Here is a 15,232-nt window from a genome sequence, read left to right on the forward strand (position 1 = left end):
TCTTTACTGTCACTTTTGATCAATTTAATGTGTTCTTGCTGAATAAAATTCAATTTTGATCTTAATCCTAACTTTTGAATGGTATGTATCATGGTCTCCACAAAATATTGATATATAGCAAAATATATGTAAACATATATTCAGCAAATCAGCATATTAGAATGATTTCTGAAGGATCATGTGACACTGAAGACTGGAGTAATGATGCTGAAAATTCAGTTTGATCACAGAAATAAATTACATTTTAAAATATACATTCAAATAGAAAACAGTTATTTTAAATTGTAATAATAATTCACAATATTACTGTTTTACTGTATTTTCAATTAAGTAAATACAACCTTTAAAAAAACAACAAAAAAACCCATTTAAAAAAATCTTAATTATTCCAAACTTTTGACCAGTAGTGTATTATACATTTGTTTTTGTTTCTTCAAATTAGGATAAACTACTCTGGTCCTCATCAGACAGAAGTGTGTGTGAGGCAGAGAAAGTTTTCATATTTTTAAATGTGAGACAGGACAGATGGCGGTCATCCATCATTAGTCCCGCCCCTGCTGCTGTGAGGCCTCTGATAGGCTGAGCCAGCTGTCACTCAGGGCAGAGGGGAGAAATCAGCACTGGAGGAGTTCATGAGTTTACTGCACATTACAATGATGTCAACAGGATGCCAGAGACGATGCAGTCATAGTCCAACTATCCCACATGTCTCTCTGTGCGTGTGGGTGTGTGTTATGGTTTGGTGGGTCAGCTTTCTGTCAAAGTGCTGATGGAGTGTTGAACATGGAGGACTCAGCACTGCTTGTACACGTTTTTTAAAATATTTTTTTTATTATAAATCTCAGAGGAGGTGACGTGATGGTCTGTTATACACGAGTGTGTGTGGAAGTGATTTAGCTGTGGATAATGGACAGTGGGTGTGTTTTGCTGGATAGAGACCAATCTGAGACCGTCTGGGATTATTTCCCCTATTTCATTTAAACTGGGAGATAAACAGAAAGTTTTAGGATTTAGGTCACTGACCAAATGAAAGAAAAAATGTGTTATTGATAATGTGAACTACTTCACTTCCAGTTCATGCTTCTGATGAAGCTCAAGGTGCTCTTTGAAACATCTCAGATCATGCTGGAGAACATGGTCAGCAGGTTTTGTTCATGTGCTGCTGTAATTACAGCAAAAAAAAAACTTATGCTCACTCATTATGCTCATAATTAAAAATAGTATTTTCACTAGTGGTCTCAGATATTTGAAACCAACTTATGTATCATAAAAAGGTTTAAAAGTTCAAAATGTTTTGGGACTGTATTTAAAAAAATTTTTTTTTTAAAGATTTTTTTGAATGTTGCTCACCAAGGATGCATTTACTTGACTTAAAATATGGTAAACACAATAATATTGTGAAATAATATACGGAGTGTCTATTTACATTAAGTGCAAATAGCCCGCCTTGTTGGCAGAGGCTATTTACACTAGCTCCACCCACAAATGTGTGATAGGGATGGTCAACACTATAAAAGACGGCTGACAGTCCTCAGCTTCAGTGGCATAGATGGTAAAGCGCGTACTGTAGTCTTTTTGACGCATTCGACTCTGGTTCGAATCCGCCTTTTACCGAACGTTTTTCCCTCCCTTTTCAAATCTCATATCACATCGGTAAGGCATTTATTTTCAATAAAAATGAAGGAAATAATCAAAAAGTTGAAAATAAAGTATCGGGTAGGGTTAAGATAGGTGTAGGGAGGGCTTTATTGTCCCAATAAGGTGGCATCCATTTAATAATTTGAATTAAAATTATGTAATTATATTTTTAAATTAAAATTGATATATTATTGAATTAAAACACTCAATACATTATTACTGCATACTGTTTTATAATGTACTATAATACTGAGGTGCAGATAATTGCCACTATTTGCAATAAGTAGTATAAATAGCAGAAAATCATGTTATTTTAACATAGTGTAAATAGAATCCATTGCTATTTGCACTTAGTGTAAATAGCATCTATCGCGAAGAAAATATGCTATTTTCACTTAGTGCAAATAGCCGCTGCCAATAATATAACCATTTAAAATAACTGTTTTCTATTTTAATGTTCTATTTTATTTTAAAATTGTTTTCTATATTTAAAATGTATTATTTTAATATATTTTAAAATGTAATTTATTCCTGTGATCAAAGCTGAATTTTCAGCATCATTACTCCAGTCTTCAGTGTCACATGATTCTTCAGAAATCATTCTAATATGCTGATTTGCTGCTCAAGAAACATTTCTGATTATTATCAGTGTTAAAAACAGTTGTGCTGCTTCGTATTTTTTATTTTTTTTGGAAACCGTAATACATTTTTTCAGGATTCTTTAAAGAATAGAAAGTTCAAAGAACAGCATTTATTTGAAATATTAGACTTTTGTAACATTTTTGCTGTCAGTTTTGATCAATTTAATGCATCCTTGCTGAATAAAAGTATTCATTTCTTTAAAAAAAACTTTTATTGACTTTTGAGTGGTAGTGTACAAAATAATAGCTGTTCAGGAACTATTTACTGTACTTTTACATAGGTTGTCTTTAGATTGATTTTGCTCATATGTTGTTTGTTGTCTTTAGGATATCATACTGCACGGCTGATAAGATGTATGATAAAGTGTTCGCCTACATCGCTCAGAGTCAACGCAATGAAACGCTGGAGTGTCACGCGTACCTCTGCACCAAGAGGAAAGTGGTGAGTGTGTTCATGTGTCTGTGGGTCAGAAACACTCCTTGTCTTTCCTTCAGTCTATAAATAGCATTATACGTTAAGACCACACTTCCTCTGAGAGAGAGAGAGAGAGAGAGACAGAAACCAATGCGCTGTCTTTCTATCCATGACAAGAAATGTGGCGTTGACACCTCTCTTCCCTTTTCCCCATCTGTCTCAGGCTCAGGCGGTGACGTTAACGGTGGCTCAGGCTTTCCGTGTGGCGTTTGAGTTTTGGCAGACTGCTAAAGAAGGTACGATACACAACTTCAGCCATCCCAGCACAGCTCTTGTTTATCATTCTTTCTGACTCTTTCTCTCTTTGTTATGGGCTGTGGAGCACAAATTCACATGTGTCCTACTTAAAGCTGAAGTGTGTAATTTCCACACCACTAGCGACACCAAACACAAGTCCAAAAATAATGACTGTTTCCAAACAGGTTTCTGAAACACTTCCATCTGCCATTGGTCGTATTAGCCAATAGCTCCGCCTCAGACTTACACTATTGGTTCATTTTGATGATCGCGATTCATCTGTTTTGATCCTTCCTTTTTTAAATAATATTAAATGTTTTTTTTTTTACTGTTTACTTTTTGCATTATACATTTTGAATTTAATTGGCAACAACAACAACAAAAACTCTTTTAAAGCCGTTTCACAGCACATATTTTTGGAGAATTTTGAATATTGCAAAAAGGCTGAAAATATCAAGATATTACTGTTTTTTAATCTATATCGCCCCCAATCCTGTCACTATGTATTTATGACTTTAAAAAGGCATTGTCTTGTAGAATAATGAGCTTTTAAGGGACTGTATATTTTCTTTATTTCATGCAGAGATGGAGAACAAGAAAGAGATTTTAGTGCAGTGAGAATAGAGCAGGTCCAGTCGTACAGATCAGCAGAACATATATGTAATTTACTGCATGTTTGAACATGCCTGCCTGCGTGTGTGTGTGTGTGTCCTGAGGCCTGTAGAGATTTACTCATTTCATCTCTCTGCACCTGGCAGTTTGTTGCAGGATCTGTTCATCTGGCAGAACTCAGACTTTTCTCTCCATCTCATTGTGTTTTACTGCAGGGTCTAAAATATAAACAAATGACACAGTTATATTGCCATTGTGTTTTGATGGCTCTGAAAAGTGCTGTCTGTGCATCCTGTTGTGTTAAATGTTTAATTCTAGAGTGATACATGTGATGAGAGCAAGGAAGGAAAGGCAGAACATGTTTTTATAAGTTTGGTAATTCCAATCACCACCTTCTGATGTTCAGAAGTGAATTCAAGAAAGAGTTCACCCAAAAATGAACATTTGCTGAAAATATACTCAGCCACAGGCCATCCAAGATGTAAATGAGTTTGTTTCTTCATCAGAACAGATTTGGAGGAATTTAGCATTCCGTCACTTGCTCACCAATGGATCCTCTGCAGTGAATGGGTGCCGTCAGATTGAGAGTCCAAAAAGTTGATAAAACATCACAATAATCCACAAGTAGAGAAAAGAGAAGAACCAGAAACACCATTATGATACTGAGAACTTCACCACCCTCCTGACTTCCCTCTTTAGTCATAGAGCGCTAGACAGTATGTGAGAGCAGTATATACACTTCCTCATGAAGGAGGCTGTTTGAGCGTCCGGGGCTTTGATAGTGTTTTAGGGTGTTTCATTTCCATTTCATTCATTCAGGCAGATATCAAGGCCACGGCAGAGTTTTATGCTACATCTGTTAAATATTCAAATGTACATTTAGGGCTGGTTTCTCCTGGACCTGGTGCACATTTATACTCGCTGACCTCGTTCTTTATAAAAACTTTCATGAATTTTTGAAACATTTAAATGTAAACATTTAAATATGCATATATTTGAAAGTATATGAATTGAAGTTTCAAGATGAACATTTTCTATGTATTTTTTTGTTTTTTTTACAAAATTATTGCACTAAAAGAAAGATTTAAAAAATGATTAGACTTAAAGGGGTCCTATTATTCTTTTTCACTTTTTCAACTTTAGTTAGTCTGTAATGTTGCTGTTTGAGCATAAAAAAGATCTGCAAAGTTACAAAGTTCAAAGTCCACTTCAAAAGGAGATATTTTATTTAACAGAAATCACTTTTCAAAAACTACAACGAACGACTCGTTTGGACTACAACGCATATTTTCTGGGATTTGTGATATCACAAAGATCGACGAATGGGACGAGACCTGGTAATGAGTGTTATCACTATGTCAATCAAGACTTTGTAAAAGAGCATAATAGGACCCCTTTAAAAGAATTCTGAAAGCTCAAATAAAGAACATGTTTTTAGTGAATGTTTAATGGAAGCAAATTAACAACAATACAAGCTTGACATTTCTGCTTTTAAACCTATGCTTTCAGAGAAAGAGAAGCAGGTGAAATGTGGATCAGATGGAGAGGCGGCCAGCAGCTCTCAGTCTGAGAGTTCAGCCAGTCACTAGTTGTCTAAATCTTCTATTTAAATATGAGTTTTTGTCCTAACCAGCCTTGAATGCAACAATCAACAGGGTAGTTTGTCAGTCAGTTTCTATGGTGTTGCGCTGTGTAGCTCCGCCCACAATGCAATCTCATTGGTCCAAAATCCTACTCCACATAAGTGTATGAATTAAATAAATGAAAAGTGCTCTTATTGCCTCTGATTGTGTTGTCACACGGTATCTTCAAGTTTCAGTGTGGATAAATTAATAGTCGCTGGAAACATGATGATAATGCATTGGGGTCAGTAATTTTATTAAATTTTGTAAGAAATTAATATTTTTATTTAGCAAGGACACATTAAATTGATCACAAGTGATGGTAAATACATTTAAAATGCAATAAAGATCTGTTTCAAATAAATGCTGTTCTTTTGAAAAATATTGGAAAAGAAACTTATCACGGTTTCCACAAAAATATGAAGCAGCAGAACGGTTTCCAATATTGATAATGGTAATATATGTCTCTCGAGCAGCAAATCAGCATATTAGAGTGATTTCTGAAGGATCATGTGACACTGAAGTCTCGAGTAATGATGCTGAAAATTCAGCTTTGCATCTCAGGAATAAATTACATTTAAAATACATTCAATTAGAAAACTGTTATTTTAAATCTTAATAATATATCACAAATTTTACTGTATTTTTTGTGAATAAATACAGCCTTTGTGAGCATAAGAGAGCTTAAATCATTTAAAAGTCTTACCGACCCAAACTTTTCAATGATAGTGTATTGATGAGATTGGAAAAACACAATAAATGTTGTTAATTTTAAGATTCTTTGTTGCTTCCAGGTTTTGTACAGGTTTTTTTTTTTGGTCACAACATGCCTATCTAATCTCCTTCGACCCATCCAGCAAGGATGGCAATGATAATACATGGTATTCTTCAAAGTACCTTACAGTACCACTTAAAGACCCCGGTATTATCATCTGATACCATCACTGGACCATGCTGCTTTTTTGTAAGGGTGCCAGAGGACCCTGAATGGATCTCAGGTTACAGAAATAATCCTGGATGGAGAGTTTAGTGAACGAATGAACCCTTGAGGACCAGTGATCCGTGTGCCATGAGACAGACGTGTGTGTGCATGAATAAAGCTCTGTGTGTTCGTAAATCCCATCAGATATCAGAAATATGAGTCTTTTAGTCACACACACACACAGCGGCTGATCTCCGCTCATGAAATATGAGAGCAGGACAGAGATGGACACGTTTAACGGCTCAGGATCGGAGCAGAATCAAGGCAGGGAGGTGAAAACTACATAAGAGAAAGATGATGATGAAAGAAGCTTTTGATTGCACCATGAGTTTGTGAGGCGTGTCACGGCTTGATGTTGAGAAGAGCATTGATTCATTCTCTAAATGCTCAGATCTGTATGATCACTGCAGGTGTGGAGATATGAAAATATTCTGTTTAAAGGTTGATCTATGAACTATAACCATTGTGTCTGTGATTTTGTGTTGATCCAGGTGGACTGAACCTGTAATAAGTATAATGTAAATATATAAATAAATCTGCCATGTTATATAGTTCATTAGCCTAACTGCTTGTTATGGTTTCCAAGAAACAGAGTAATTTGTCAACAGCTTCAAACGTGACTCATCCAATCAGAATTGGGTATCAGAACTAGCTGTTTTATGGATTGTCAAATAAAAATCACACCTTTTACATCAAAAGAAGGAAAATATAATTTGGACAAAGAAAATGACGCCTGCTTTTGACCATAGTGGGTGGATGGATTTATTAATTTGCTTGTGTGTTTGTTTATTTTTCATGTATTCTTATTTTTGCATGATTTATTAGTTTTTTACATATTAGTTTATTTTATTTTTTTATTTATTTTAATTTATGTATTTGTTTAATTAATTTTATTTTTTAAAATTTATTCTTATTTTTGTGCACTTATTTATTTTTACTTATTTACTTGATTTCATTTATTCAAAAAAATCATATTTTTTGCATTTATTTTTACATTATTATTTTTTTTACTTATTTTCTTAGATATTTTTTATTTTATGTTTTTAATAATTTTTTATTCATGTATTTTAATTATTTATATATTTAATTTAATTTGTTTTTTTAATTTGTTTCTCACTTTATTTATTTATTTATTTATTATCATTATTTTCATTTGTGTTTGTAGAGGTGGCCACTGGGGATCTACTGGACCTTGAATGTGGAGTGAAAGATCACTCAGGAATAGACGGCACACACCCGGCACAGAACCTCAGCACAGAGAACAACAACACTGTATGGGTAGGAACACACACACACAAACACACACACACCTGCACAAATGTGCTTCAGACATGTGCCAGTATATCTAAAGTCAAAGTACTTCACCAGTTAATCGGAATAATTACTTAATATTAATCAGAATGAATTGAAATTGATGCTTTTTATGTCAGCAATACTGAGAAAACCACTCACTGGTCATTTGAAAAAGACACCAGTGTTTATTTAATTCAGTCTACATACAATGTTTAAAAAAATGTTTTTTAATTATTTTATATTAATATTTAACTTTTAAATAAAACCACATTTTATTTCATTTAACAGCACGTTAGTTTCTGCTGCAGTAATAAGAACCCATATGGTCTCCACATGAAGATGTTTATTTTAACTTATTGTATTCTCTGCGGTGCCTTTTGCAGGAACTTGAGGATGGTCTAGATGAGGCTTTCTCAAGGTTAGTCAAATTTTATTTGGAATTATATCTGGCACTTTTACACCACAACACCCTGCGCATTGAACTTTAACAGGTCATACTATAACTTCAGCACAGATGTGGAGTATAGGGCACGACTATTCCTGGTGCTCCATTATGTGACCGCAGCGGTATTTGTGATGGACGCATTCAGCTCTGAGAATAAACTCTTTGGTTGGTCTTACGTAATCCGGACTATTTTTTACGCTCCACTCACAGTTTCTATGTTTCATTACTATTACTACTATACATTTCTATGATTCATACAATGTTTAAAAAAAAAAATTTTTTTTAATTATTTTATATTAATATTTAACTTTTAAATAAAACATCACATTTTATTTCATTTAACAGCACGTTAGTTTCTGCTGCAGTAATAAGAACCCATATGGTCTCCACATGAAGATGTTTATTTTAACTTATTGTATTCTCTGCGGTGCCTTTTGCAGGAACTTGAGGATGGTCTAGATGAGGCTTTCTCAAGGTTAGTCAAATTTTATTTGGAATTATATCTGGCACTTTTACACCACAACACCCTGCGCATTGAACTTTAACAGGTCATACTATAACTTCAGCACAGATGTGGAGTATAGGGCACGACTATTCCTGGTGCTCCATTATGTGACCGCAGCGGTATTTGTGATGGACGCATTCAGCTCTGAGAATAAACTCTTTGGTTGGTCTTACGTAATCCGGACTATTTTTTACGCTCCACTCACAGTTTCTATGTTTCATTACTATTACTACTATACATTTCTATGATTAACAACAGCACTTTGCTGAGGTTATTTGCAAGAAGCTGCATAAATCTTTATTTCTGGAGCCTTGACCTTGATGTAGTGATAATGCGGAATGAGATACCATATTGTACCCTCTGCCTAATTCAGGGAGTCCTTTCTCAACCACATTCAGGGTTGCATCAAATTTGACAATTAACAGTGATAGTCTCAAACTGTAATGAAATCCAAAGTTAGAATTGTTTTTACTGTATCAATCTTTATTTATAGATCCTTGAAATTGGCATAGGGATATTGCAGAATGAGATATCTTATTGCACCCTCTGCACAATTCGAGGAAGCCTTTCTCAGCCATATTCAACACTGCATGAAATTTGAAAATTAAGAATGATATACAGTTTATGACTGTAATACAATCCAAAATGTTGATATTATTTTAATTTACCATTGTTTATTTATGAACACTTGACATAGGGATAATGCAGAATGAGATATCATATTGCACCCTGTGCCCAATTTGTGGAGGCCTTCCTCAGCCATATTCAAGGTTGCATCAAATTTGACAATTAACAATGAAAGACAGCCTACGACTGTAATGAAATCCAAATTTTGAACATTTTTTTACTGTATCAGTCTTTTTTATAGACCCTTGAACCTTACATATGGCACAATACAGAATGAGCCGTCGTATTGCACTCTCTGCCTAATTTGTGGCAGTGTTTCTCTGCCACTTTCAAGACTGCATTAGATCAGACAATGTGGTGTGATAAATAATCTAAGGCTCTAACAAATTCCAAAATTAGAACATGTTTGTTTTACTTTATCAATCTTTATTTATGGACCCTTGAACTTGACATTGGGATAATGCAGAATGAGATATAATATTGCACCCTCTTCCCAATTCGGGGAGGCATTTTTCAGCCATTTTCAATGTTGCATAAAATTTGACAGTTAACAGTGATAAACATTCTCAGACTGTTCAGAAATCCAAATTTTGAAAATGTTTTACTGTATCAATCTTTTTTTATGAACCCTTGAACATTACATATGCACAATACAGAATGAGCCGTCAGACTGCATCCTCTGCTTAATTTGTGACAGTGTTTCTCTGCTACTTTCAAGGCTGCATTACATCTGACAATGGGACTTGATAAATGGTCTAATGCTCTAACAATATCCAAAGTTAGAAAAAAATTTTACTTTACCAGCCTTTTTTTATGGACCATTGAATTTTACATATGGCACAATATAGAATGAGACGTCATATTGCACCCTCTGCCCAGTTCAGGGTGGGCTTTCTCAGCCATGTTCAAGGTGCATTAAATATGATACGTTCAAATGATATACAGTCTAAGCCAGTGTTTCCCAACCGGGGTGCCGTCTGTCGAGAGCAGGGGTGCCGTGTAAAAAATAATTTTTTAATATTTCTCTAACAAAACCCAACATTTGAACAATTTTTAATATACCAATAATTTTTTATGGACCTTTGAAATTGACATATGCTTTGATAACACCATAGAATACAAGTCGTTTGTCTCTACACATTAAGACAGACAGGAGAATGTATTTTAACATTTGAAAATTACACTCTTTAGCATTAATTTAACACTATTAAGGAAAAATGGATCCCTCATAATATAAGTCCTTTAAGAGAATATTTTTATTGGGATAATATGCATGTTCCAGCTTGCCTGTATACACAAATCAAACAATTGTGATGCCAAATGATTAGGTCATGTTTTAAATGACTATTATTTGCATACTATGGGATCGTAATGGCACTAATTAACAGTCATTTTATTCTGCAAACCAAACAACAGCTGTTTAACGATTTGTAATGATGGTCATTCTTCATCCAGACACACGGAGTGCCATTCCCGAGAGATTAGCAGACATGAGATGAGCTGTTTTACAGCAGCGGGGGTTCAGTCCATCTCTGATTCACGCTGATTATTTGTCGTGTGCAGTAATTAAAAGTGTTGGCTTTTAATCAAACGCAGCACTTCGTTAATCTCCATTTAACATGCTTTCACCCTGTAAGTGTGAGGAGAGACGCTCTAGATCTTTGACATGCCAGAACTTTTCCAATCAAGGATGAATTGGGAGTGAGTAAATCTCTGATTAAAGACTATTGAAGTGCTTTCCATCAAAAACTGAAGCTGTTTTAGTGTTTTGTGATGGTTCATTCTCCAAAACACTGGGATGAGAGATATCGTGGTTATAATTGACCATTTCTGTACATCACTGTGTGATTGATGTACAAATAAAATGAAATGGCTAGTTGTACTGAACTTCAATTTTGTCCAATAGAAGATCTAAATGTCAGAATGATCTGTTGACCCAATATAAAGAAAAATAATTGTGCATTATTTTCAGAGTATATAGTGCATTTTAAATTTGCTATTATTTATTTTCTTTGTATTCAAAAAAGAACATTTATCCTGCTACTCTTACTTTTTGTTGCATTGTAAGTAATTTTGCATCCTTAAAGTTTACCGTGACTGCAATTTTTGCTGCACAATTTAATGTCATTCATGTTCATAGCACAAATGGTTAAGTTATATGCAGTGTTATTTTAGTATTATTTTTATACTGTTTATTAATATATTGAATTTGCTTTAATTCTTATATTTTTAGCTATTTTATTTGTGTTTGTTTTGTAATTTTGCACTTTTGTCAGTTTTTTAAATAAATTTTTATTTAGCTCTAATTTTTATTTAGTTTGTTTAGCTTTGTTTTAGTAATTTTAATACTTCAACACTGTAAAAAAAATTCAAAATCAGCTTTTTGCAGTACATTTTCCAAGAAAATACTATACAAATCTTTCTACTTAAAATTGTAATATGTTACTTGCCATTTCTTTGTAAATATTTGTCAAATTTACTAGCAATTTCTGAGTGAAAATTGTTTCAAAGTTAATCCTACACCATTTTTAAGTGAACTTAAACTTATTTATTTTAATTAGTTGTCAAGCCAACATTTCTAATTCTAAGTTTAGGTTTTTCGTATTTTATTTTTAATTTCATTTAAATGATTAAGCTTTATTACCATTTTTTTTTTTTTTTTTTTTTTTTTGGTTATACACCAATGTTTGATACTTGGGAGTGTGTTGAAATCTTTAACCCCAAGTGTGAGCAGTAGTAGTCATGCTTACCTGAGCAAACACCACTAATAATGCTTAATGCATTTAGTCTTACGAAGAAATGGATCTTACAGCAGAGATCAGAGATCAGCTTCAGTTGAACTAACGAGTTGGCCTCATTTCCTCAACATTAGCCCAGCGGTAACCTTTGATTTCACTGGCTGCTCAATAAACTCCTTCAGGATATATATTTAAAAAAAAAAGGTTGTTAAAAATATCACAATGTGGAAGTTCTATTATGGCAACAGCGAACCAAGACATGCTGACTAAACATGCAGCTTACACTGAGTCACTGCTCCTGTTTTCTCATGCTGATGTTGTTTACTTCCTTCAGCCGCAGTCTGGATAGTTTTGAGTCCAACACAGGTAAAGATGTCGTTCACCTGAGCTGTGCCTGTGCCGTAGTCCTCATCTGTCATAGTCCACTCTTTCACAACACCATGATCATTCACAACAGTGTACGACTGTAGTCCAGTTCTCCATCTGTTAGCAGCTCATGCATGTTCCTCCTCACGGCTCAAAACCCTGTCCAGTTCTGACACCTGTTCTATAGGATTTTGAGGACTTTATGGCAGGGTTCTTTGCCAAGAGTCGTAGAAACATCATTTGGATTCATCTTCATATTTTCCTAGTTCATCTTGTGATCAGTCGTCGGTTTCCCGCCACTGCCTTGTCACAAAGTCTGTTACTCTATTATGGCAACAGCGAACCAAGACATGCTGACTAAACATGCAGCTTACACTGAGTCACTGGCTCCTGTTTTCTCATGCTGATGTTGTTTACTTCCTTCAGCCGCAGTCTGGATAGTTTTGAGTCCAACACAGGTAAAGATGTCGTTCACCTGAGCTGTGCCTGTGCCGTAGTCCTCATCTGTCATAGTCCACTCTTTCACAACACCATGATCATTCACAACAGTGTACGACTGTAGTCCAGTTCTCCATCTGTTAGCAGCTCATGCATGTTCCTCCTCACGGCTCAAAACCCTGTCCAGTTCTGACACCTGTTCTATAGGATTTTGAGGACTTTATGGCAGGGTTCTTTGCCAAGAGTCGTAGAAACATCATTTGGATTCATCTTCATATTTTCCTAGTTCATCTTGTGATCAGTCGTCGGTTTCCCGCCACTGCCTTGTCACAAAGTCTGTTACTATGAACCTTATTCTGGATAGACGCTGTATTTAAAGGGATAGTTCAATCAAAGATTTAAATTCTGTCATCATACTCACCCTCAAGTTGTTCCAAACCTGTATGAGTTTCTTTCTTCTGTTGAGCACAAAAGAAGATATTTTGAAGAATGTTGGTAACCAAACACTTGACGGTAGCCATTGACTTCCATAGTATAGAAAAAAAATACAACTTACTGTTATTATTTATCACCTTCATGATGTTATTTTATCAGTGGAACACAACATACACTATCTTTTAAAAGTTTGAGGTTTGTAAAAGGTTTTTTATTTTATTTTTTAATACTTTTATTAAGAAAGGATGCATTAAATTGATTAGAAGTGACCGTAAAGACATTTATAATATTACAAAAGATTTATATGTCAAATAAATGCTGTTTTTTTTAACTTCCTATTCATGAAGGATCCCGCAAAAAAATTTATCGTTTTCACAAAAATATTAAGCAGCACAACTTTTTTCCAACATTGATAATAATCAGAAATGTTTCTTGAGCAGCAAATCAGCATATTAGACTTTTTCACAAGGATCATGTGACACTGAAGACTGGCGTAATGATGCTGAAAATTCAGCTTTGATCACAGGAATAAATTACATTGTAAAATATATTCAAATAGAAAACAGTTATCCTAAATTGTAATATTATTTCACAATATTACTGTTTTTACAGTATTTTTGATCAAATAAATGCAGCCTTGGTGAACATAAGAGACCTTGACTAAAGTGCATTGAGGCTGTGTGGCAGTGTTACCGTAGCGATATTCCAAGAGATGTTCCTGTTTTTTTTCCCCCCACAGCACACTTTTCATTCCAGCTCCTCAGAGGTTTGATTTCACATCATGTGACATTCAGCCACAGACTTCTGTCTCTATATTTAGGGTAGTAAAAAACAAAAGGTTTTTTAGGTAAAAAATTTATCGTTTTCACAAAAATATTAAGCAGCACAACTTTTTTCCAACATTGATAATAATCAGAAATGTTTCTTGAGCAGCAAATCAGCATATTAGACTTTTTCACAAGGATCATGTGACACTGAAGACTGGCGTAATGATGCTGAAAATTCAGCTTTGATCACAGGAATAAATTACATTGTAAAATATATTCAAATAGAAAACAGTTATCCTAAATTGTAATATTATTTCACAATATTACTGTTTTTACAGTATTTTTGATCAAATAAATGCAGCCTTGGTGAACATAAGAGACCTTGACTAAAGTGCATTGAGGCTGTGTGGCAGTGTTACCGTAGCGATATTCCAAGAGATGTTCCTATGTTTTTTTTCCCCACAGCACACTTTTCATTCCAGCTCCTCAGAGGTTTGATTTCACATCATGTGACATTCAGCCACAGACTTCTGTCTCTATATTTAGGGTAGTAAAAAACAAAAGACAGTTCATGCGTATTTTGTGCAGCTTATAGACTTCTGTCTAGGGATGGGAATCATAAGGAATGTAACCGTTCCGATTCCACTTTATGATTCAGTTAACGATTCTTTTAGTACGTTTAGAGAAAGCCGATGTTCTAAAACCGTAATTATTGTATAAATAGTAAAGCACTAACAAAACTCTGTTGTGAATGTGTGAATCTTTAACCACAAGTTGTCAACGTTAGACTGATTCAAACTGACGACTCCAAAAAAATCAATGATGTTTGATTCTTTCTGAAAGATTCATTAAAAAGACATCAGTCCACAGACACAGACTGATCGCTCTGCATGGGCAATGCAATAGAAAGACATACTGTCAATTTCTTTTATTTGTATTATTTCACAGTGTCCAGCCTTTCTAATCATATTAAATTTAATTATAATTCAAATGAACAAAAATAACCTCTTTGTGATTCCCAACCTACATATGAAGCATTTATGCACACACCGTTTGTATGTTCTTTTACTATTATTTATATGTTATTATAGTATTTCACAATGTTTTGAATTATTAATTGAGGTTAGATTTTCAGTTTCTTTTTAATTTTAGTTGAAGTTGTAGTAATTTTTAGGGCTGGGTAAAAAATATCGTTATCTCGATATTAATCGATTCTCTTTTTTACAGAACGATATCGATTCTTAAATCCCAAGAATCGATTAGTCTAGAGTAGCCTATTTTCAGTTAATGGACGGAACATTGAAGGACACTTCCCATCCAATAAATCGCAATAAGCATTGTGCTTTGGTGCTTTTAAGATGAAACAAAGTCCCAGGTTTCAATTTATGTCCATTGTATTGCAGTATTTAAA

At 34.3% G+C, this 15,232-nt stretch overlaps 1 protein-coding gene across 1 annotated transcript in view; it reads left to right on the plus strand.

Annotated features, from left to right (window-relative positions):
- Positions 1-15,232, plus strand: part of LOC107734307 (low density lipoprotein receptor adapter protein 1-B-like) — a 52,556-nt gene that overhangs the window by 36,227 nt on the left and 1,097 nt on the right. Inside the window, exons 4-8 of the mRNA XM_016546242.1 lie at positions 2,607-2,721; positions 2,918-2,990; positions 5,113-5,187; positions 7,355-7,485; positions 7,884-7,918. Coding sequence (XP_016401728.1) covers positions 2,607-2,721; positions 2,918-2,990; positions 5,113-5,187; positions 7,355-7,485; positions 7,884-7,918 — 429 coding nt within the window. The remainder of the gene's footprint in view (positions 1-2,606; positions 2,722-2,917; positions 2,991-5,112; positions 5,188-7,354; positions 7,486-7,883; positions 7,919-15,232) is intronic.

This window comes from Sinocyclocheilus rhinocerous, unplaced genomic scaffold (genome assembly GCF_001515625.1).
Source record: "Sinocyclocheilus rhinocerous isolate Xijiao unplaced genomic scaffold, SAMN03320098_v1.1 scaffold730, whole genome shotgun sequence".
Taxonomy (NCBI): Eukaryota; Metazoa; Chordata; class Actinopteri; order Cypriniformes; family Cyprinidae; genus Sinocyclocheilus; species Sinocyclocheilus rhinocerous.